Raw genomic sequence first — 22,867 nt, forward strand, 5'->3', positions numbered from 1 at the left:
GGGGCTTAAAGCTCTAAAATCTGGCCTAAATTTAGAGTTCACATGTTTGCACTTTCATCCATGCTCCTCTCAATAACGTGGCAGCTATTGCTACCACTGCCAACTGCTGACTCTTCCTCTCTGCTATTGAAGTGTCCGCATTAATTAGCTTGTTGGCCCATGTGGTTCCGTTGGTTGAGCTTTGTCCTGAGCACCAAAAGGTCGCTGGTTAGGTCCCCAGTGAGGTGTGTGCAGGAGGTAACCAACTGATGTTTCTTTCTCTCTCTTCCTCTTCTCTCTCTCTAAAAAAAACAAAAAAAACAAAAACAAAAAACATTTTTTAAAATGACTTAAAAAAAATGAGCTAGTCTGCCTTTGTATATGGAATCTGTGTGAGACCATATACCTTAAGGAACAGGCAGAGGCATGTGAATTCTGTAGCAGATGATGATACTCTACAAAGCCCTGACCATGTTCATACTGTCTGCCCAGCTTGGAGATTTCTACTGGGGTCAGCCAGAGCCAGCTAACCAAACCTCCAAACACACAGTACAAATCCAGGAAGGCTGTAGTGTGACTGGCCACCAGGGAGCAATCTTACACAGCAAAGCTGCAGCCTTCTGAGCTCTGGGGAAAGTAGAAGGCTTTCACTTTTCCTTCCAGGACTAGTTTTCTCAGATTAGGAAGGGAATGAACAAAAAATGTGGTCCAGATTAGCATCGATTATAAAATACAAGAGGGCATGCATCCTAGGGGTTAAGAAATAACTGTGTCCACAACTAAATCCTTCCCAGCATGTCAGAATGGGAGAAGCACTGAAAGGACCCACAGAGTCCTACTCTGGTTTTTAGCATATTTTAAAACGAATTTATTTACATAGTAACATGATGTCACAGAGAACACAGCCAAGTACCACAGCAAACCAAAGGGCAGCACCAGCTGGTGACAGAGGGGAGCTTTCAGTGGTAGATTTATACAATTCTAAAATAAGTAGAAAGGTGAGGCTTCAGGAAAGAGCAATAGAAACAACATTTTCAAATATAAAGTATAGGCAGAGCAATGGGGAATGAAAAAGATTGGAATGCAGACTGTCATGATTCAAATTACTGTGAAAGACGACATCTTGCTTCTGCCCTGATCTCGCACACAAATGCCATGCATATCAATAGAAAATCCCAAACCAGTGTGTCCACACACAGCACTCTTTAAACTTGGTAAGGGAAGGGATAAATGAATAGTATCTGGATTAAGTTTTCTGAAGCAGTGTGGTATATCTTTTAAAAATGCTAACCTAAAGCCTAGGGCTCATTCAGCATTCAAGTTATCATGGGTACAGACACACACACTTTCCGCACACTAACAGGGCAAAGTGACTTGTTCATAATACAATAACATTCATAGCAAAATATATGACTCTATACTTCTGCTAGATTAAAAAATTTCCAATCTTTTTTGATTCCCTGAAAGTTTCTTAAAGAAAACATGGATGTTGGAATGCAGGCCCCTGCAGTCCACCTAGGTGGGGAAAGCTTCTAGCAGTGGCTGATGCAAAAACCTACTCTAATTTCAAACAGCGGCAGAGAGGATGTGTTTAGCAGCTGTATAGCACCTTGTACATTCTGGGCACTTAAAATACTAAATAACAGTGATGATGAGTGGTAATCACCTCTGTAGGAAGGTTTATAAAAGCTGTAATATGTTAAAAAATTTCTCAAGAGTTTTTTAAACCAACCTATTGAAACTACCATCTTTTTAAAAATCCTCAGCCTCAGTATCACATGGATATGAATGATGTTTCCAGGCTGAAGTTCATGCAACAGTCAGTCATGACAAGGGGAGAGGGAATAGTTTCTTCTCCTTCAATACTAAGGAACTTCATAGGCTGCCCAAGGCTTTCCTCCTTATCATCTCCTTCCTCTTTTTGCCCCCTAACACACAACATGGATTTGTAAAAAAGATTCTTTTTTGAGGATGGATTGCTTTATTAGCCAAATACCTTCAATGTATGTGAATTCTCCTTCCATGGCATGTCATAACTCAACCTCATCACTTTAGAAGCATCAGGACAAAAAGGCCTAAAACAGAAAATCTTTGGTACAATTTCTATCTAGGCTCTTGCACTGCAGCTCTTTTGCTTCCTTTATGGCACATTTCTGGAATCCCCACTTTTGGCACTGCTTTAAGGATGGACAACTTAACTTCGGTGCAGACTTCAGGCAGAGCAGCACTTGAATTTGTCTTGGAACAGCACTTTGGGCCTTTGAGAATATGAGCTTAATGAGGTAAATCCAATAACCCGGTTTCGTGGGCAGCCATCCTCTCCACTCATTAGGCTGGACCAGAATTTTCAATCCTTTATCAACTAGTGAGGGGAATAAAAACATGTCAGACTTAGTCTAGGGAGTCAAGTTCCTCTCTTCCCTCTCCAAGTATATTCATACTTTATTTATACATCTAGAATAATTTGGAATGTAGTACAGTATCATAAGTCCATCCCAATTTCCAAGACTAACCTTTTTTTTTTTTTTTTTTCAGATCACTTCTGGTAAAATCTAGAGGGAAATTCTAGTTGCAGGTTACTTCCTAGCACCAAAGTATTCTTAATACCAATTTGGGAAGATGAGTGCAATCCTTCTATACCCTACTACTTAGTAGGCTTCAAAGATCTTTGATGGAAATCCTGTAACGCTAAAAACTTTGAAATACAATTTTAGGTAGCTTTACTCCCAGATATTTCATGAATATTTCTAGAGGTTTAAATCTCAAACTTATTCTGAGTTTGGAAACAAAACTGATCTCCACTTAAATCTACAATGAAAAGCTACTCAGACTCTTAAAATCCTAAAAAATCTATTTTACTTTTAGGTCCCTAACATCAGTAGTGTGGGAGTTTGTGTCCCCCTCTATACCTCACCCAGTTCATCTTCAAAGGGCAAAACTTGAAACCCAAGGCCATACTCCTGGCTTCCAATTCTAACTTAGCTAGGGATTGGTGGACCTATTCATGATTCTTTTTTTAAATCCTCACCCAACGATATTTTTTCCATTGATTTCTAGAGAGAGTGGAAGGGAGGGAGGGAAGAGAGACACATTGATTGGCTGCCTCCTGCACACACCCCTGGGTACGTTTCTGACCAGGAATTGAACCCGTGACCCTTTGGTCCACAGGCTGATGTTCTAACCACTGAGCGCAAACAGCCAGGGCTCATGATTCTTTATTGTCGATTCCACATATTACAACGGCTCTTTTCCCCGTCCTGCTGTCACTCTTCATGAACTAGTGCCTGGGCATCGCATTACTGTGCATGTACCAAAGGGGCTCTTCTCAGACTAGCATGGGAGAGCTCTCACAGTCCTAGTCCTCTCTGTGGAAAACTGCTTCTCTTCCTTCCCAGACTAGGTTACCACTCCGCTGAGGCACTCTGCTATACGTTGTTTTGGTCTTGGCTACTCCAGTCATTGTCCTGTTTCTCCAGCACCCAAATGTGCCAGAGATTGTTCTTGCTCATGTGGCTTAAGGAAAAGTTTCAATAGCAGCTTTATTGTTTGAACTCTCAAAATAAATGGAAGAAACTATAGTACAGACTTCAGTAGAAAAGAAAGTAAATTTCCAATCACTATTAAAGACTTGAAGTACTTGAAAAAACTTAAAGTGCTATACTTGCTACAGTCCAAAACTCATACTAGTATATACATATACATACATACATATATATATATATATACACACATATATATGTATATATATATGTGTGTATATATATATATATATGTATATATACATATATATATATGCCTGTGTGTCTGTGTCTGAGAATAGGGTTTCTTTTCAGTTGATGAATTCAAAGTTCCTATTACAATTAAAATAGAATTGCATTATTTGAGATATTAGATTAACTGAATTACATTATTTTGGAAAAATATTCTGAGGATCAATGTTGAGTACTTCTTGCCCAGACCTAAGTTACTTAGTCTATTATAAAAACAGTACTAAATATCTGATATAAAGGGGTGCTTGGTTTACCATTGTTATATCATAATGATAGAGGGTGTCCATGCTTATTGTACTATAGAGTTAAAATGGGGAAGCCTGGATCAAAGTCAAAACAGAAAGGAAAAGAAAGAAAAAATACTTAGAGAACAAATAGAGGGACTAGGAGACTTTCGTCATTAAATATGAAACCTCATTAAGTAGTCAACATTAAAATTTACATGGGCAAGGCACAAGAGTGACATTGAGAAAGTGTCTCAATATGCAAACCATCAGGGAATGGGGTTGGGGGGAGGGAGGCTGGGAAGGGAATGTGCTGGTTGACAGGGTCAGTGGTCAGCATGCTGCTACTTCAGTGTATATAATTAGGCAAGGAGTTATGTGCACATGGTTATACTAAAGTGAACCAAACCCCAGTCTGTTAGGCAAAGCACAGCCATGCCACAGGACACTGAGTGGACTGCTAGCCTGCAGTGGCATGCCCACTCTGTGGCCACTTTCAGGGGGCAGAGCCCTGCACTCTGACTAGAGGAGGCAATACTCATTGTGAGCCACCCAGCTCTCTCCTTTGGGAGTCCTGTACTGCTGGCAGGAGGACAGAAACAGCCTCCAAATAGAGCCTCATGTCCCATTATCTTAAAAAAAAAAAAAAAAAAAAAAGAATAAGCACAATAAAATACATTCTTTTCTGTTCTTGATACTCTTTGATATAGGTGAATCACATGAAAGGCTGTTAAAAATGTTAAAAACAGAAATTTCAAAAGGCCACTAATGTGCTATCTAAGTAATACTGCACAGCCATTCCTGACTTTAAGAAACCCTACACTAGGACTGAGGGTCCCAAAAGCTCTGTCACTGACCAGGTGCAGAGAACAGTCTATCAAGTCTGCCACAGGTTGTTCTCCCAGAAGCCTGGCCCCTCTCTACCTCTATCATGCATGTGCACACACATAGGCACACATGTGTATGGACACTCACATTGTCTGAGTGACTTCTGGGATTGCAAGATTGAAATAAACAGATACTTATAGTTTTGAATAAAACAAGCATACACACACTCACACCCTCCCATGGAAGGTGTCTATTAGCGCAAATATGTGCCAAGGGAAGAAGGGAAAGATTTCTATAGATTTTGCTTCACGTAAAGTTGCAACATAATCACTGCAATACACAGCTAAAAAATACATAGAAAAATTGCACATTTATCCATAGGAAAGGAGCACAGACCTCACATACTGTAAACAGCTTTCAGCCACCCCCCTCAGCAATAAAAATTCCCTGTCAGCTGTGCTCTAGAGCCATTTCAGAATCATAAGGAGCAATGTGCCAGGGCAACTGGGAGGCAGTCTCTCCAGAAAAGGTCAGCATCCTGAGGAGGTGGTCAGCAGCAGTCTTATCCGTGGCCTTCTTCCCTGCTCCTGCCTCTGGCAATTATAACAGCCATCTGTGCCATGCCCTCTAAGGAAATCTTGTAGATGGACTGACAGCTGTTTCATTCAGGGCAGTTATCTATAGTATTTGGTAGACTAGTTAATACTGGCTACTGATAGAAGGAAGCTGGCCAATTAATGCTTGAGAAAAAAAGCTATAATCTGGGCACCACTAGCTCTGGCTGCCAACTTTGACAGTAATCAAAGAACAGTACTTTAAACTCTATTCCCCAACGGTCCCTAGAGAACTGCAAATGCAGAAAAATCATCTCCTTCTGTATTGCCAGCTCTTTACAAGATCTAAACTGCACTCCACTCTGATGAGGAATGGGTGACAGCTGTGGGTCAGCTCCGTAACAAACCACAGGTGGCCAATAAACCCAAACTTCATTGGCAAGTGGGGACGGAGTAGAGGTGAAGGAGAATCAGGCAGTAGCAGCGGAGGGGAAATTGTTAGGGCCATCCTTCATGCAGTACACCTCCTTATTGATAATAGAAATGAAAATGGGTCCATGATCCAAGGGATGGGTTCTCTCCTTGTCCTTCTACTATCCACTGTAACGAAGAATATAGTCCCAGGAACCAAAACTGGATGGACACTAAGGATGGCAGTTCTGCCTGGTAACGGAGGAAAAGAGTCTGCTGTGAGAGCTTAGTGGATGATGGTAAGAATTGGCCAAATCTATCTACTGCTAGAGAGAATAAATATTTGATGTTAAAAAGACAGGTAAAATTCAGAATTATGGAGCAACTGGACATAATTCACTGAGTTCATACCAAAGGAGCTATCCCTTCAAAAATGTTCATTTTCATTTTTTACCTGCATTTGTGGGGCAATTAGGGTGAAAAGTGCTCCAATGGAAAGTAAACTGAATGTTTGTGCAGTTGAAATTCTGTGAAGTTAAGACAGACTCAGCTTATCACTTGATTTGAAGCTGTGGATAACCTTCTGAGTAAATGCATTTGTTCGTGGACAGGAATGAACAGTTTGTCTCTCTTCTTTCCTTGAATTCTGTGTGAGTACTAGGATGTGAAAGTGTGTGGGTGACTTGAAGAAGGAGAAGATAAAATAAAAGCAGCAACCAGGATACATTAACGGTGTTGCAGGATTTTCACAATACAGCTGAGGGAGTCTGGAGTGGCAAAAGCCAAATATTGAGCACATAACCAGTCCTCAAGGCTGATCCCACCCACCCTATCCAGGGACTTCTCAGCAAACTTGATCATCAGCAATGTTCGCTTGATGTCCAGCCAGTTTTGGAGCAGGGCATTCCTCTGCACTGGGCTGGAGGCAGTGGTGAAAGCCTGGAAGAGATCTTCCCGGGGGCCCCAGAGCAGACACTGGAGGATACCTCGAGCATCTGAAATGAGGATACGCTCAGAAGGGTTGGGGTTCAGGAGGCAGCTGGCCAGCTGCTGAAGGCCCCAAGAATAGGGGGAGCGGAGTGGGATTTGAGGCAGGTCTGCTCGAGTGTACTCCTTCTCCTTCAGTTCTGGGTTCTCATCAAAGGGGTTGGGCAGGTGTAGCATCTCATAGATGAGGATCCCTGTCTGGAACTCATCACACTTTTTGTACTGGGTGGCTGTTACGATCTCTGGGGCAAGGCGGGACTGGTCACGGAGGATCTCAGGATCCACCAGGTGGCTCTTCTGCTTGGCCTGAGAGAAATTGCTGACGATAAGCCTTGTGAGACAAGATGAGGTGGGGTTGAGTTCTTTAGGCCCAAGGCCCTGGGTGGTTCCCCCCAGCTGGTAGTGGACAAGCAGCAGGTTCTCCAGACGTAGATCGCAGTGAGTGACGTGGTAGGGTTTGAGGTGTTCAAGGCCAGAGCACAGCTGTAACAGCAGCAAACACACTTGCCTCTCATACAAATCAGGGCTTTTCCCATGCTGGATGAGAGAGTCCTGCACAAAATCAGCCACAGTGAGATAGGGAACCTCTCTGGTGATGACTACAACGTGACTTCTCTGCTTCTTGCTAATGACTCCCTGGCTTTCTTTCTGGGATGACTCTATTTCAAAGCAGGACTCTGGGCTTTTCCCATCAATTTCTCCTTTCATTTCTTCTTCATTCTCCTGTGTTTCATTCTCTTCCTCTTCAGGGGCATCAGGATCCTCCCAGGGAAGCAGACGCTTAGGGACTTCAGCAAGGAAATGACCACAGTCCTGCTGGATATTGAAATGGACAGCCAGACTCTGACGAACAGCCAAGCTGTGATAATACTGCTGAGATTCTTTAGCTTTGCTCTTACAGATCTGAAAGAAGAAAGCAAATAATACAATTTAAAATACACTTTCAGAGAAACCAAGATGGCGGCATAGGTAAGCACCTAAACTGCTGCTCCCAACTGCACTGAACCCCAGTTCCGGGTGAAACCCTGTGGACCCAGGCTTATACGGGGGGAGTCTGGACTATCAGGTAGAGAGAAAGCCACACGGAGACTCGGAGACTCAGGGGAGCCACAGCGGGCAGGGGTCTGGAGGCACACGAGTGCGCGCAGAGAAGACTGATTGCTGAGGTTGCCACTGGCTTTCCCTAGTGGGAGGGAGTCGGAAGCTCCCAACTGCACTGAACCCCAGTTCTGACTGCACTGAACCCCAGTTCTGGGCGAGCCCCTGGGGACCCACGCTCTTACGGGGGGAATCTGGACTGTCAGGTGGAAACTCAGGGGAGCCGCGAAAGGCAGAGGTCTGGAGGTGCACGCACAAGTGTGCACAGAGAGGACTGACTGCTGAGTGTGGCGCAGGCTTTCTCTAGCTGGAGGGAACCGGAAGCTCCTGACTGCTCTGAACTCCAGTTCTGGGCGAGAATCTGGGAATCCAGATTCATTGGGGGAGAAACTGGATTGTCTGGCAGCGGGCGAAACTCGAGGGCGGCTTTCTCTCAGAGGTGCTTGCAGCGATTACCAAGGGACACTGAGACCCAGGGGCCTCATAGGGCAGAGCTGACGGTAAGCCAAGACTGTCTGCTCAGCCCTGAGACTCCGCCCCATCCAAGCTGAGCACAGAGGCTTTTGCAATTTTGCAAGTCTGGTCCCATAAGGCTGTCTCCAGCACAGAAGTTCTCCTGGCGTAGACACAGCTGATACTCACAGCCAATTGGCCTGGAGGTCAATTCCTCCCAGTGATACCAACAACAATCAAGACTTAACTACAACAAGGCTGTACACACAGTCCACAAAGGGGTGCACCAAGAGTGTCCACCTCAGGTAAATGGGGAGACCAACCCACTGGGCCATATAGGACACCTAGCACACAAAGCTACCCTACCAACTCAGGGAAGCAGAGAAAATGCAGAGACAAAGAAGTAGATCACAAACGAAAGAAATGGAGGAAAACACACGACTGGATATAGAGTTCAAAACCACGGTATAAGGTTTTTCAAGAATTTCCTAGAAAAGGCCGATATATTTAGTGAGACCCTGAAGGATAAGAAAAAGGACCAACTAGAAATTAAACATACACTGACTGAAATAAAAAATATTATACAGAGACCCAACAGCAGACTAGAGGAACGCAAGAATCAAGTCAAAGATTTGAAATATAAAGAAGCAAAAAACACTCAACCGGAAAAGCAAAAAGAAAAAAAGAATCCAAAAATTTGAAGATAGTGTAAGAAGCCTCTGGGACAACTTCAAGCGTACCAACATCAGAATTATGGGGGTGCCAGAAGAAGAGAGAGAGCAAGATATTGAAAACCTATTTGAAGAAATAATGACTGAAAACTTCCCCCACCTGGTGAAAGAAATAGACCAACAAGTCCAGGAAGTGCACAGAACCCCAAACAAGAGGAATCCAAAGAGGACCACACCAAGACACATCATAATTAAAGTGCCAAGAGCAAAAGACAAAGAGAGAATATTAAAAGCAGCAAGAGAAAAACAGTTAATTACCTACAAGGGAGCACCCATACGATTGTCAGCTGATTTCTCAACAGAAACTATGCAGGCCAGACGGGAGTGGCAAGAAATATTCAAAGTGATGAATAGCAAGAAACTACAACCAAGATTACTCTACCCAGGAAAGTTATCATTCAGAATTGAAGGTCAGATAAAGAGCTTCACAGATAAGAAAAAGCTAAAGGAGTTCATCACCACCAAACCAGTATTATATGAAATGCTGAAAGGTATTCTTTAAGAAGAGGAAGAAGAAAAAAGTAAAGATAAAAATTAGGAACACCAAATACATATCTATCAACAAGTGAATCTAAAAATCAAGTGAATAAAAAATCTGATGAACAGAATAAACTGGTGAATATAATAGAATCAGGGGCATAGAAAGGGAGTGGACTGATAATTCTCAGGGGGAAAGGGGTATTGGGGGTGTGAGAAGAGACTGGACAAAAATCGTACACCTATGAATGAGGACAGTGCGGGGGAGGTAAAAGCAGAGGGTGTGGTGGGAACCGGGTAGAGGGGAACTATGGGGGGAAAAAGGAGAAACAATTGTAATAATCTGAACAATAAAGATTTATTAAATTAAAAAAATATATTGCTGGACAAAATGTATATATATATATACACACACTTTCATAACCAGGCTTACGATGTGTAAAGGAGGATTAATGGGAAGGTGGCTGGTTAGGAATAAAGTGTTATAGTGAAGTCTTCAGAAAGCATAGTCCTGTACTGAATGATAGTAATAACGACTGTTTACATGCTTAGTACTTTATGTATATTATCTACAGTCCTTACACTAACCCTTCAAAGTAGGCTGGTTATCTAAGAATTTAAAAAAAAAAGTGCAAGGGCAGCTCAGCACTATCAGTTTGCACCTTCTTCCCTTACCCAGTATTTTCTCTACCAGTTATCAAAGTAACTTCTTAGTCTCCCATTTTCATTTACCACTAGTCAGGAGAGTGTCATGTGATGGTTACCACTCAGGCACTCGTGATCACTGGCAAGGTAGAGATAAAGATTTGAGAGAATCACTGGTCTGACCTAGTCAGAGCAAAACCAACATTTCAATGGCAGGACTTTGAGTTTCATGTTTTCTCTTAACGTACCTTATTTAAGGCATAATATTCAGGCAATAAGTCCTTTCAAAAGGAACTTTATTAAGTGGTTATGAATCAAGGAAGAGTTTCTGTTCAAAAACATTAGCCTAAAGTCCTACATACTAAATCAACTATTGTATTTCTAGTCTTAAAAGGTTAAGAAAGCAAAAAGTAAAATCCCCCCTGAACTGATTATCCTTGTGATATGAGATGGAGAAGCTGACAATGGAAAACTCACTCTGCAACACTAGGTCATAGGTTACTGCAGCCTGGTCAGTCAGGGCAGCTCCTCTGCAACCTGTTAATTGAGGAACACGTTTTCTGCTCTTTCTCCTCAAGGGGAGCACTGCCATATTTCAGACATCAAAGTCCCCAGCAACAGGCACTTTGCAGTGTTTACACTGCCTGTTTATTGTACTACTTCAGAAAAAAAGCAAAATTTAAAAAAAGATTTTCTAGTCATTTTTGTTTAAAAAGAAAAAATGTACACATTCTTAGGAGGGTCCCCAGTTCTGAGAAGGAGCATATTCTGATTTCTATTCAAACACATATTTTTAAAAAAGGCCAAAAGCAAAGGAATATCAGGGGGAGAGGAACATCCCTCTTTAACTTACTGTATTTATACACATTGATTATAGAGGCTTGAGCTTGCCACAGAAATCTCTTTCCCTCTCTCTCTTTGAAAACAAGTTTCTTCCAAGTCTTCCACCATCTGCCTACCAGTCTGAGGGTATGATAAGCATTTCCTCTTTAAACAAACTTCTGGTATTGAAACAGAGATAACCCCAGGCTGAATTCAAGTTCAAACATATATCTTGCAGAAAATATTATCTTTAGAAAGCTCTCAGTGTCTCAGCACATGCAATATAACATATATTCTTATATGCCCATCGATCACAACATGAATTCTTTCTACACTGTACTACTGACAAGATTTCATGTTTATGTGTCACCAGGTATTTAAAAATCCTATACTAGTCATCATTTAGTTGTGTGGAGTTGGATCCAGGACACAGCACCATTAACTCCATTTCCAGTTGTAATAATTTGCTCAATATCACATTGCCTGCTCTCCTCAGTCTTTGAAAAGTCAATCAAATAGTACTGAGTTTGGCTGCCTGAGATTGAGTAGTTAAACTCTAGCTGTCACATTATAGAAAGGACACTTACCAAGGATTTAGGAGGCCTGGGATTTAGCTCCACCACTAGCTGTGTAATTTTGGGCATTTCACTTAATTTCTCTGGGTCCCAGTCTCCCAAATAAAGGAGACAATATTAAGAATACTGAAACCTACTTCAGAGGACAGTGGCCTAGAAAAAATGAAGTCAAGTATATAGACTATATCTATAAATCTCAAAGTTGCACAAATGTAACGTTGATAATGACAAAAACAATTAACAACTTGCAAACAAAGAGCGCGAGACAGAAAAATGAATACTTCTTTTGAGTCCAGAAAGTCACTTGTCCTAGCAGTGAGGCTTTCTGACCATTGGTTTGGTAGAGGGCAGCTAAAGTTCAACATCTCCATGCTAGGGCCAGCCCTGACAAACAAGTTAAGACCAGCAGTGTGCTCTGATCCAAGATAGGCCAACCTAAGGCGAAGAGAGAAGAGAAAGGGAAGAGAGAGAGAAGGAATGAACTATTTGGCCAATCTGTAGTTTTCACTATGTCAAGTTGCACTAAACACATACACACAGATACACAACAATGTGCTACCTTCTGGTTTGGCATTAGAAACAAAGAAGGTATTTTAATTGTGATTACTATTCTAAACGTGATACTCTAATTGTATCTACACACAAAAAAATTTTTTTGTAAGATTCCCCAGAGCTTTGTGAGTAAATAAGAACACGGATATTACAACAAGAATTTTTGTTTAGCTTCACAGATTAACTTGAGATAAAGGTTCAAAGTGATTTATGAAGAAGAAATGATAAACTGCCCAACCATTTTGGGTGCTCTGAAGGAAAATGGTCTGCCTAAATGGCCAAACTGAGGAGATGACACTTCTTCATCTCTTCATCTTACAATATGTAAAAAGACTGCAGAATAATAGGTCACTCTAGTTTTAAGGGAAAAGGAAAAAGGGAGAATACTGGGAGTATGAAAGAGGGAAGCAAAATACTAGGGCTTTTAAGTGGCACATAACTATGAAAACAGTTACAAGCAAAACACAGACTTACAGAGATTTCCATAATAGGATTTGTCATATGATGTGGATCTCACAAATCTTTATTATGGAGTCTCTGCAATGCTGTTAAGAGTATTATACTCTTCTATGAACGACATGGTAGCCATTTTTCAAATATTAATAACTTGACTTTTAGTTTTTTAAAAAAAACTCAAAGCAACCTGACTTCAAATTTCTAGTTCCAAAAGTTATTTCAGAAATCAAGCCACTCTTTCCAGAACAAATGAATAGGACTCCTCCTGTTTTTTCTTTCTTCTCTTACCCTGCATTTTCTCTACCAGGTATTAGTAACTTCTTAGCCTCCAATTTTCATTTATCTTTCTTAAAAGGAATTCATAGTCCTTCCTTACAAAGAGTAACTGCCTTAAACTGGAGATATCTCAAGAAAGATTCCACACCTCAGGAAGAATGATTTCCACAGAACTCCTAGGCTCCCCCAAATTTTGAAATAGGAACAAAACTGGAACTGGAATGGTCTCATATCTTCATTTAGGATCCCCCTTTTTAAAAGGGATTAAAATCGTCTCACTTTTGTTTTGACTATGTATGAGAAAACTTATTTAAAAGGCTATCAATTTTGTCAGGTTCTGTACTGTCTACATTTTCTGAAAGGGGGGGGGGGGGCGGGGGCAGCGAGAAACCCTACTACAGCCTGAGCCACAGCAATACTAGAAGGAAATGCAATATCGAGACCAGGAGGGATTTACATGTAAACTGGCAGCGGGAGAACAAAACCAGGCTGGTAAAAGTTGAATCTTGTAAAATATGTCATAGGTCCTTTTTCTGGAATAGTTTTGGGTTCTAAGGAGGTGGCAATGCCAAATTCATGCAAAAGGAACACTTGGTGTGAAGAGCACAGAGGGAAGAGGTGCCCATCCTAGACACATGATCCTTGCCCACTTGCCTGCTCACAGGGCACACCTTCCTGCGTTACTTCTCCAAAGGGTGCCTGAAGAACATCAAAGGGATAGCCAGCTAGTTGGTCATTACACACCTACCAAAGTGAATAACACACTGTCACAAAAACAGAGGCTTGAGGGGAAATTGAATACTTGTCTGAGTTAATGAAGATGAGTGAGGACAGAGAAGGGGAAGGAGAAATACTGATTAATATCAACTGATCATTCAAACAAGTATCTGACAGTGCCTCAGAACTTCCACTCTGTAGGCCAAATACAGTGGGGTGGGGATTCCTCAACCACCGATAAGTCATGTGCTGGGAAACGGGAAAAACAGAAACAAACCATGCTTCTACAATCAGAGCCAAACTGCCCGTCACTGAGACCTTCTCAGCTGCAGGCTGAAGCACATAACATTACACGGGCCCAATCTTAGTGGGGAAACAGAGCTTAACAATGATTCCTCACACACAACCCAAAAAGTTTAATTTCACACGTTCTCTTCAGGACAGGGGCCCATTTTCTGTGTTATTCATGGCAACTGATCTACATACCTTTCAGGCTAATTAGCCATTAGAAAACATTTATGTTTGTAATAATAATCTCAATTTGGTTAACTTACACAGCTTTGATTATAAGGCCTCATTAAAGAAGCTGAAAGGAGAAGACAACATTACAGTATATACAATACCACTGATCCTTTCAGAGTGCTCAGCCTAGAACCGGAAAAGAAGAGGTACATTTAACTACTCTTTCAATACTGAGGAGTGGAACAGATAACCAGTTTAAGGCAACAAAGTAGGAAGGTGGGGAGAAAAGGTAGGTATTTGGCAAAACAGGATGCATGCCTATGGAATAAACTAGTCGCTGAATGGAGTGGTATTATCCCATTCTTCCTTATTTGACTCTTCCTCCCAAAGGCTCCTTGAAATGCTGGTGCTTGGAGGGTGTGTCCTCTTTTCTCGTTGACTCTCTTAGACAAGATCATAGCTTGCTTGATATACTGCTGATTTCCACATCTACATTTGTAACCCAAACTTGTGTCTGGGATTTAAATTCCTATGTACAATGGCCTACTTGATTTCTCCCCATATATGTCCTATCCCATAGATGCCTTAGATTCAACATAACCAAACCTGAACTCTTCTTCCCACCAAACCCCTGTTCTTTCAGTACCCCCTCCCTTGGTGAATAAAGCTGTTATCCGTCCCAACATCTATTTCTCCGCCATCTGTATTACCTACATCCAAATAAATACCAATTTCTATTTATTTTCTTCCCAAATAACTTTTAAATTATTCTTTTTCCATTTCTGTTGCTACTATTAGCACTTTCCTAGAACACTATAAAATATTTCCAATTGGTCTCCCTGCCTCTCATGTGATTCCCCTCAACAACCTTCCACATGGCCACCAGAGCCACCTTAAAAAAAAAAGAAAAAGAAAAAAGGATATTGCCTGCCTATTTAAACTTCTTGGCCACTCCCCATTATCTTGACAACATAAGGTCCTGGCCTGGCCTCTCTTTCCAGTCTTATTTCTCACCTCTCTTCCACTTTTGCCATATTGAACTACCTACGGCCAGCTCCCTCCTACCCACTCCAAACGTTTTCTCTGTTTGGGGCCCCTCTTCATAGTTCATCTGCCTAAGAGATTCCTACCTATTCTTTCAAAGCCCTTCTCATGTGTCACTTTTGTTAAAGAGAGAAAGTGCTAAATATCCTAAACTTCCTTTCTGTGTTTCTTCTATATCTTATGCATGTCTCTATTATTACTTATCACATTTTTTTTGTCTGCCTTAAAAGCAGAGTTTTGTATATTTAGGGCTTAGCACAGAGCAAGGTACACAGTACATGCTGAATATGTCTATACAAATTACTGAGAAAGGCTCCATGTGATCTGGAGTAACCACAGGGCTTATTTACTCAGCGCAGCTGGAATATAAGAACAGCTTTTATTAAACAGATGGAAGTGGGCAGGGTGATGGGGAGGAAGCAAACGCAGAAAAATCTGAGTAATAAATACTCATAACCTGACTACACAAATGAGTAAAAACTGAAAAATGTGATCTGTCCACTGAGTCCAGGCCAATCAAGTTGTTTTGCTGCATAAAACAACATTACTCTTCATCCATCTATTCAATTTTCTCTTTCCCCCAAAAGAAAGCGATAATTACAAAATACAGGATTCTTTGATAACATTTTACATTGGCTTTTATTTTTCCATTATTGGCCCAGCTGGCCTAGTATGCCTTCAGCCTACTTCCACTTTATCAGCAGGAAATCTCATTTTCAGCTCAAAAGAAAATCATGAGAGTTCCTGAGCCAATTCTCTAGACTGACAGAATGACACCCAGGATGTTGACACTAAAGAAACTGAGGCTCAGAGCAATACAATACCCAGCTCAGGTCCCAGAGTAGGAATTAAATTAATTTGAATCAAATTTATAATTCCCAGCTATATCCTCTCACCTCACTATTAAAAATAATGGCTCTCAGAGAGAACCAAGATGGCAGCGTAAGTAAACGCCTGTACTTACATCCTCCCACAGTCACATCAAAATTACAACTAAACAACAGAACAACCATCATTCAGAACTGCCTGAAAGATGGCTGAATGGAAGTCCTATAACTAGAGAAGTAAAGAAAAAAGCACACTGAGGCTGGTGGGAGGAGCAGAGGCGCCAAACAGGCTGGACCAGCACCTGGTTTGCAGCTTTTTTAATTGGGAGGGAGATCGTCTCAGTGGAGGCCCCTTATGAGGAGCAAGGGGTCCCAGCCCCACACCAGACCCCCAGCCCAGGCTCCCAGAGCTGAGAATATAAGTCCCCATAACTACAGGCTGTAAAAACCAGCAGGGATTGGGGTTCAGTGAGATGGAGGCTACTGGTGACCCAGCTGTTCCCATTAAAGGGCTGGCACCTGAACTGAACTTACAAGGTCCCGCTTCCTCTGAGCTCCAGCACCATGGTGAGGCTCTGGGGGACCCAGACACATATGAGGAGGAACTGAATTGTCTGGCATCAGAGCAGGAACTCAGGGGTGGCTTTCTCTCAGACAGAGGTACTTACAGGGATCACTGTTCCTGGGTTGGAACCTCCTCGGTCACAGGGCTAACTGGCAGTGACTTCTATTTGCTCCACCGGTGATTCCCTGAGACCCTGCCCCATACAATTTACAGCCCCACCCAACCTGTGTATAGAGGCTTTTGCCTATGAATGGCCTGCCCTTGCTCAGGCTTCAGATTTTGCTAAAATCTCTCAAAGAAGCTACAGCTGGGTCAGGGTGGGCCAAACCTATCAACAAAAGGCACAAGACCTGGCACTAGCATCAGCTTGCCTTCCTTCACCGATACAAATAGAAGGAATCTGCAGATCTCTCTGTAGCTCCTGCTGGGTGGCCCCAGGCAGTGGCTGACTTTGTACCTCCCTGGAGACCCAAGAGCCAGTAAACACAGTGTCAGACCATACTAGATTACAACTCTACACATCCATAAGCAACACACTCAAAGGGCAGACTCAGTGAGCACCAAAGATCCACTGAAGCAAGTCTGCTGCACAGATCCACTGATGTCTCCTGCACAGCAACTCTCCCACTGTAGTCACAGCTGGTCCTCACAGCCAGTTGGCCTGGAGGTTAATTTCTCCCAGTGACACCAAGAGAAATTAAGGCTCAACTACAACAAGACTGTACACACAGCCCACAAAGGGGTGCACCTAGAGTGCACAGCTCTGGTGACTGGGGAGGCTAAGCCACTGTGCCTATAGAACACCTACTACACAAGGCCATTCTACCAACTCAAGGAGACATAGCAACTCTACCCAATACATAGAAACAAACATAGGGAAGCAGCCAAAATACGGAGACAAAGAAACATGTCACAAATGAAAGAAATGGAAGAAAGCAAACTACTGGATATGAAGTTCAAAAACCACATTTATAAGATTACTCAAGAAACTTCATGAGACTTTCAAGGATCTTAGTGAAAATGTCAAAGACATGAAAAAGGACCAGTCAGAACTTAAGCATACACCTATTGAAATAAAGAATAATATACAGAGATTCAACAGTAGAATAGAGGATTCTGAGACTCAAATCAATGATTTGAAATATGAGGAAGCAAAAAACACTCAATCAGAAGAGCAAAAAGAAAAAAGAATACCAAAATATTAAGATAGTATAAGGAGGCTCTGGGACAACTTCAAGTGTACCAACATCCGCATTATGGGGGTGCCAGAAGGAAAAAGAGAGAGCAAGATATTGAAAACCTACTTGAAGAAATAATGATAGAAAATTTCCCATGCCTGGTGAAAGACATAGAGTACAAGTCCAGGAAGTACAGAGAGTCCTAAACAAGAGGAACTCAAAGAGGACCATACCAAGACACATCATAATTAAAATGCCAAGTGCTAAAGACAAAGAGAGAATCTTAAAAGCAGCAAGAGAAAAGCAGTTAATTGCCTACAAGGGAGTGCCCATCTGACTATCAGTTGATTTCTTAACAGAAACTTTGCGGGCCAGAAGGGAGTGGCAAGAAATATCCAAAATGATTAATAGCAAGGACCTACAACCAAGATTACTTAACCAGCAAAGCTATCGCTTAGAATTGAAGGTCAGATAAAGAGCTTCACAGACAACAAAAAGCTAAAGGAGTTCCTCACCACCAAACCAGTATTACATGAAATGTTGAAGGGTATTCTTTAAGAAAAGGAAGAAGAAAAAGATAAAAAATATGAACCAGCTGTTTGGAATCACAGCGAGAGGAGTGTGTGGGTGCTAAGGATTAACACCCAGAAGGATGTCCAACCCCCAAAGCAGCAGCCAGTGATACATATCTGTGGAGAATGTCACGCAGAAAATGAAATGAAGTCCATGGATCCAATCAGATGCAGAGAATGTGGATACAGAATAATGTACAAGAAAAGGACTAAAAGATTGGTGGTTTTTGATGCTTAATGAAATGGAATTCAGAAGAATATATTTGTTTGTATTTGTATTTGCTGTTATTGTTGTATAGTTTTTATATATTTATCTTTATGAATACAACTATATACACATGAGTATACTTACCTTTATGAATACAACTATATACACATGTTTCATTTTAAAAACCATATTGTATTTAGGTGTCTATTATAAAGATTGTTTTTTGTTCAGTTCAAAAAATATATGAACAATAAATGGTAATAAATACATATCTATCAACATTGAATCTAAAAATCAAAATAAATGAATAAGAAATCTAATGAACAGAATAAACTGGTGAATAAAATAGCATCAGAGGCATGGAAATGGAACAGACTGACAATTCTCACAGGAAAGATGAGTGGGGAAGAGATTAAACAAAGTTCTTATATGCATATATGCATTATCCATGGACACAGACAAGAGGGTGGCGAAGGGCTGGGGCAGGACTCCCTTTTTTCACTAGAAAATTCATTTTGATTTCAGGTTTCATGAGTACCCCAAACCTCTCTTTTCTAAACTAACCCCCAGTTGAGACTCTTACATACTTCTGTAAGCACTAAGTCCTGAAATGAAGTGGACATTGATCTAGGATGGCTATCAATATATATAGTTGGCTGCTGATCAACTGCTTTCTGCGAAGTTTCACTGTTGGGCATATTTGTGTTGAATTATGAAAATGGAAGTGATTTCCCCTCTAGTTATAAATTCTTATCAATCAAATTCCTGCTTCCCCTCTAGTTATAAATTCTTATCAATCAAATTCCTGCTAATGCCTTTCCATTTAGTATTTTGCTTTCTCAGTATCTACCTAAATGAGAGAAGGAGAGACTCTGGAGTCAAAATGCAAAAAAAGGTGATGATCTCCACTACTTTATTACAGGCTTTTAATAAGGTTCTTGGCATTAACTGGAAGAGAGGAAGCAGTACCACTGCTGTTGTAGGGAAGTACACATCTTCACTGAGCCTTGAGAACAGAGACTTGGACTACATTAAAAAGAGAAGATGCCTGCATTACATTAATTTTGGAACTATTGGAAAGATAAGCCAGAAATTTACACTTTCTGCTTATGTGAGATTTTCATCATCTCCTGAAAGTAATTTCATCCAAATTTCCCATATGTTTCCACATAGCAGCATTTGTTATATAGTAATGATCTCATAAGACTTAGCCATCATTTTACCAACTACTCACCCTGTTTCTAGGCCAGGAGTAGGTAACTCCCAGCCTGCGAAATCATTTGGTCTGGCCCTGCCAAGGCATTATGGGTGAGTTAATTAAATGTTTGACCAAATATAGCAAGCTAATTTTTAAGTTGATAATTTTGCATGGCCTGCGAATGATGTTATAAATATCCAAATGGCCCTTGGCCGAAAAAAGATTCCCCATACCTGTTCTAGGCAAAAGGATGTCATTTTTCCATTCAGGGAAAACACTGAAGCACAACAGGATCAGTCTACTGATAAAGTATGACAGGTTCCATGTAGGACTCAGGAGGCAGCCTGCTATGAAGCGGATTTCCCTATGCAGAAGTAATTGCTCCTCGCTGGCCTCAGTTTCCTCCTGTGTAGAATGATGAAGGTCCACCCTCTAAAGTTAACTTGAGTCTCTTTGAGGGTTATGGGTATGGTCAGTAGCTACCCAGATTCTTTGAAAGGGACAAAAAGCAAGCTAGATTTTACTTCGAGCAGGGAAGTGCTGGAGGCCAGCCACTATGCAGCCCAGAGACAAATGGTCCTATCTATGTAGCTCACCAGAAGGTAATAATGAGGGGATAAAAGGAGACGAAGGAGACAGAAATAGGAGTTGAAGATTAAAGACTGTCTGGGCATTGATTTGGCCAAAATAGTTAAAAAGTAGGCCGGGCTTATTGCCTGCACACCCTCCCCATTCCTTACTCCCTCTAACTCCCTGTATTACCAAGATTGTATTTTCTTAAGGTTTATCAGAAACTGAGAACTCCTACCTTCTCCTTTTCTGCTCATCCCTTCTGCAACCTTGGACTCTCTGATCTATGGGTCCTCCCTTTTTGGTACTTCCTTCCAAATTCTCCTAATTTGGATCCCGTAGATGTGTGGGCCTTTCCTTTCCCAATTTGTAGGCTCTACGATTACAATCTCATACATTTCCACAATTTGAACTAAATCAAGTCTATGAGAGGACAGGGTAACCATATTTATAGCCATGACCTCTCTTCTGAATACTAAACCTACATTTTTATCTGGTTACAGTGCTTCTCTCGACTTGGCTGTACCATGGCATGCCTCACAAACAGCTTATCTTCCCATTGCACATTTCAGTTAATACCATCACCACCCTCCTGGGCTTGTTGCTGCTTGAAATCTTAGCATTACTGCTCTCATCCCACATCCAGCCACTCACCAGACATGGTATACCACCTGCCTCAGTTCTTTCACCATCTGCCCCTTCTATTCCACTGTCTTATTTCAGGGTCCATTATTATTTACCTGGACTATTCCAAGATCATAATGACTGGCTTCTCTGCTTCCATTCCTGAACTTTTCCACCATAGTTTTTTTTCCAAAATCATTCATCTAATGCTATGTCTCTTGTTTAAAAATCTTTAGTGGCTTCCCACAAAAAATAAAGTCTAACCTCTTAAGTTCATAATTCAAAGCTTCTAAATTTGGTCCCAAATCTCTCCACAGCCTAATTTCCCACTATTCTCCACATGCACTATATTCACTGTAGTGTGAAGTGGACACAGAGGCCCTTTTTATTGGCCCTGAGATAAGTGTTAACAATGACTTTGTTCATTCATTCCTCGTTACATTTTTGCATACCACTGTGAACTTTCATTATAATGTCTTCTTTAAGAATTACTGCCTCGGCCGGTTTGGCTCAGTGGATAGAGCGTAGGCCTGTGGACTGAAGGGTCCCAGGTTCGATTCCGGTCAAGGGCATGTACCTTGGTTGTGGGCACATCCCCAGGAGGGGGTGTGCAGGAGGCAGCTGATCGATGTTTCTCTCTCATCGATGTTTCTAACTCTCTATCCCTCTCCCTTCCTCTCTGTAAAATATCAATAAAATATATATATTTTTAAAAAAAGAATTACCGATGCCTTTGTGTTTCCCACTGTAATATAAGCTAATTGAGGGCAAGGTATTTGCCCTCCCCCCCTTTTTTTAAGATTTTAAAATTAATTTTTAGAGAGAGAGAGGAAGGGAGAGGGGGAGAGATAAACATCAATGTGAGAACAAAATGTGTCCCCTGCCAGGGATCAAACCGGCAACCTGGGCATGTGACCTTACAAAGAATCAAGCGAGCAACCTTTCGGTGTACCGGATGACACCTAACCAACTGAGCCACAGTAGCCAGGGAGGCCTTTGTCCTATTTATATGTATTTCTGTAAACCCGAGGAGGCATAGCAACCAGGGACAGGGATTCCAAAGAAACCAGATGGCCAGAAGGAATGCGACTGAGAAAAAAGTCCCATCCCTCCACTCCCCACTGCAAAACGTAGAAATCACTAATTTGGGCTTCCTTCTAACAGCCTACTAAACTACTGACCAGCATGCTGAGTTGATCAAGGTTTGATCACTATAGAACCTTCCTAGGGTGGGGGTAATGACCAACACCACTACCTTGCTACCCATAGGGCAAGCCTGGAGAGAAGGAAGAAGAACCCTCCCACACCTTCTGACATAGAAAATTCCACACACTGAACAGTTATCTCTCTCACATCAATGTTTCTCTCTCTGTATGTCTCTCCGCCTCCTTTCCCCTCTCTCTAAAAATCAATGGAAAAATATCCTCAGGTGAGGATTAACACAGAAAAAATAAAATAAAATAAAACTTAGGAGCTTTCTAGGTACATAAGAAGAGAGTGAAGAAATAAATAGCTACCACTTACTGAATGCTTACTTTGTGCCAAATGATGCTCTGAGCACTATATACATCACTATGTACATATTGACGCCTGTGATATTTCACAATGGCTTTCAAAAGGCAAGTAACTGGGTCAATGTAACAAAGCTAATAAGTTGCAAAAGCAAAAATTTAAACCCAGGTCTGTCTGACTTAAAAATCCAAATATGTATATCAATAGTCCTCAAATTTTATGTGTAGGAAGCACCTGGGTATGCTTGTTAATAATAATGCAGTTTCCTAGGCCTCACTTTCAGAGATTCTGATTCTGTAGGTATGGGGGTAGCTGAGGAAACTACATTTTTAATGAGGACTCTTCAGATGACTCTGAAATAGGTCACCTGCAGATGACAATGCTCTTGCCATAAGAGCAGTCCAGACAGAGGACGAGTATACAAAGCTGGGTATCATGAAACAGAAGCTATTTATAATTTGTGATAGAGGATGGGACTACAGAGAGGAATAACTAATGATAACTGTCTTCAAAGAGCTCAGAGTCAAATGATTCAAAATCTCTTAATTCCTT

General features: G+C 41.4%; 2 protein-coding genes across 2 annotated transcripts in view; one reads left to right on the forward strand and one right to left on the reverse strand.

Annotated features, from left to right (window-relative positions):
* Positions 1-5,152: 5,152 nt before the first annotated feature.
* PEAK1 (pseudopodium enriched atypical kinase 1) overlaps positions 5,153-22,867 on the reverse strand; it is a 117,175-nt gene continuing 99,460 nt past the window's right edge. The window contains exon 4 of the mRNA XM_028138082.2: positions 5,153-7,656. Within this exon, the coding sequence (XP_027993883.2) occupies positions 6,493-7,656 (1,164 nt within the window). The 3' untranslated portion in view covers positions 5,153-6,492. The remainder of the gene's footprint in view (positions 7,657-22,867) is intronic.
* On the forward strand, positions 15,996-18,441 carry LOC103303876 (DNA-directed RNA polymerases I, II, and III subunit RPABC4-like). The gene is made up of 2 exons (XM_054715387.1): positions 15,996-16,003; positions 18,243-18,441. Exons 1-2 carry the CDS (start codon positions 15,996-15,998, stop codon positions 18,439-18,441), a joined length of 207 nt encoding a protein of 68 aa, XP_054571362.1.

This window comes from Eptesicus fuscus, chromosome 5 (assembly GCF_027574615.1).
Source record: "Eptesicus fuscus isolate TK198812 chromosome 5, DD_ASM_mEF_20220401, whole genome shotgun sequence".
NCBI lineage: Eukaryota > Metazoa > Chordata > Mammalia > Chiroptera > Vespertilionidae > Eptesicus > Eptesicus fuscus.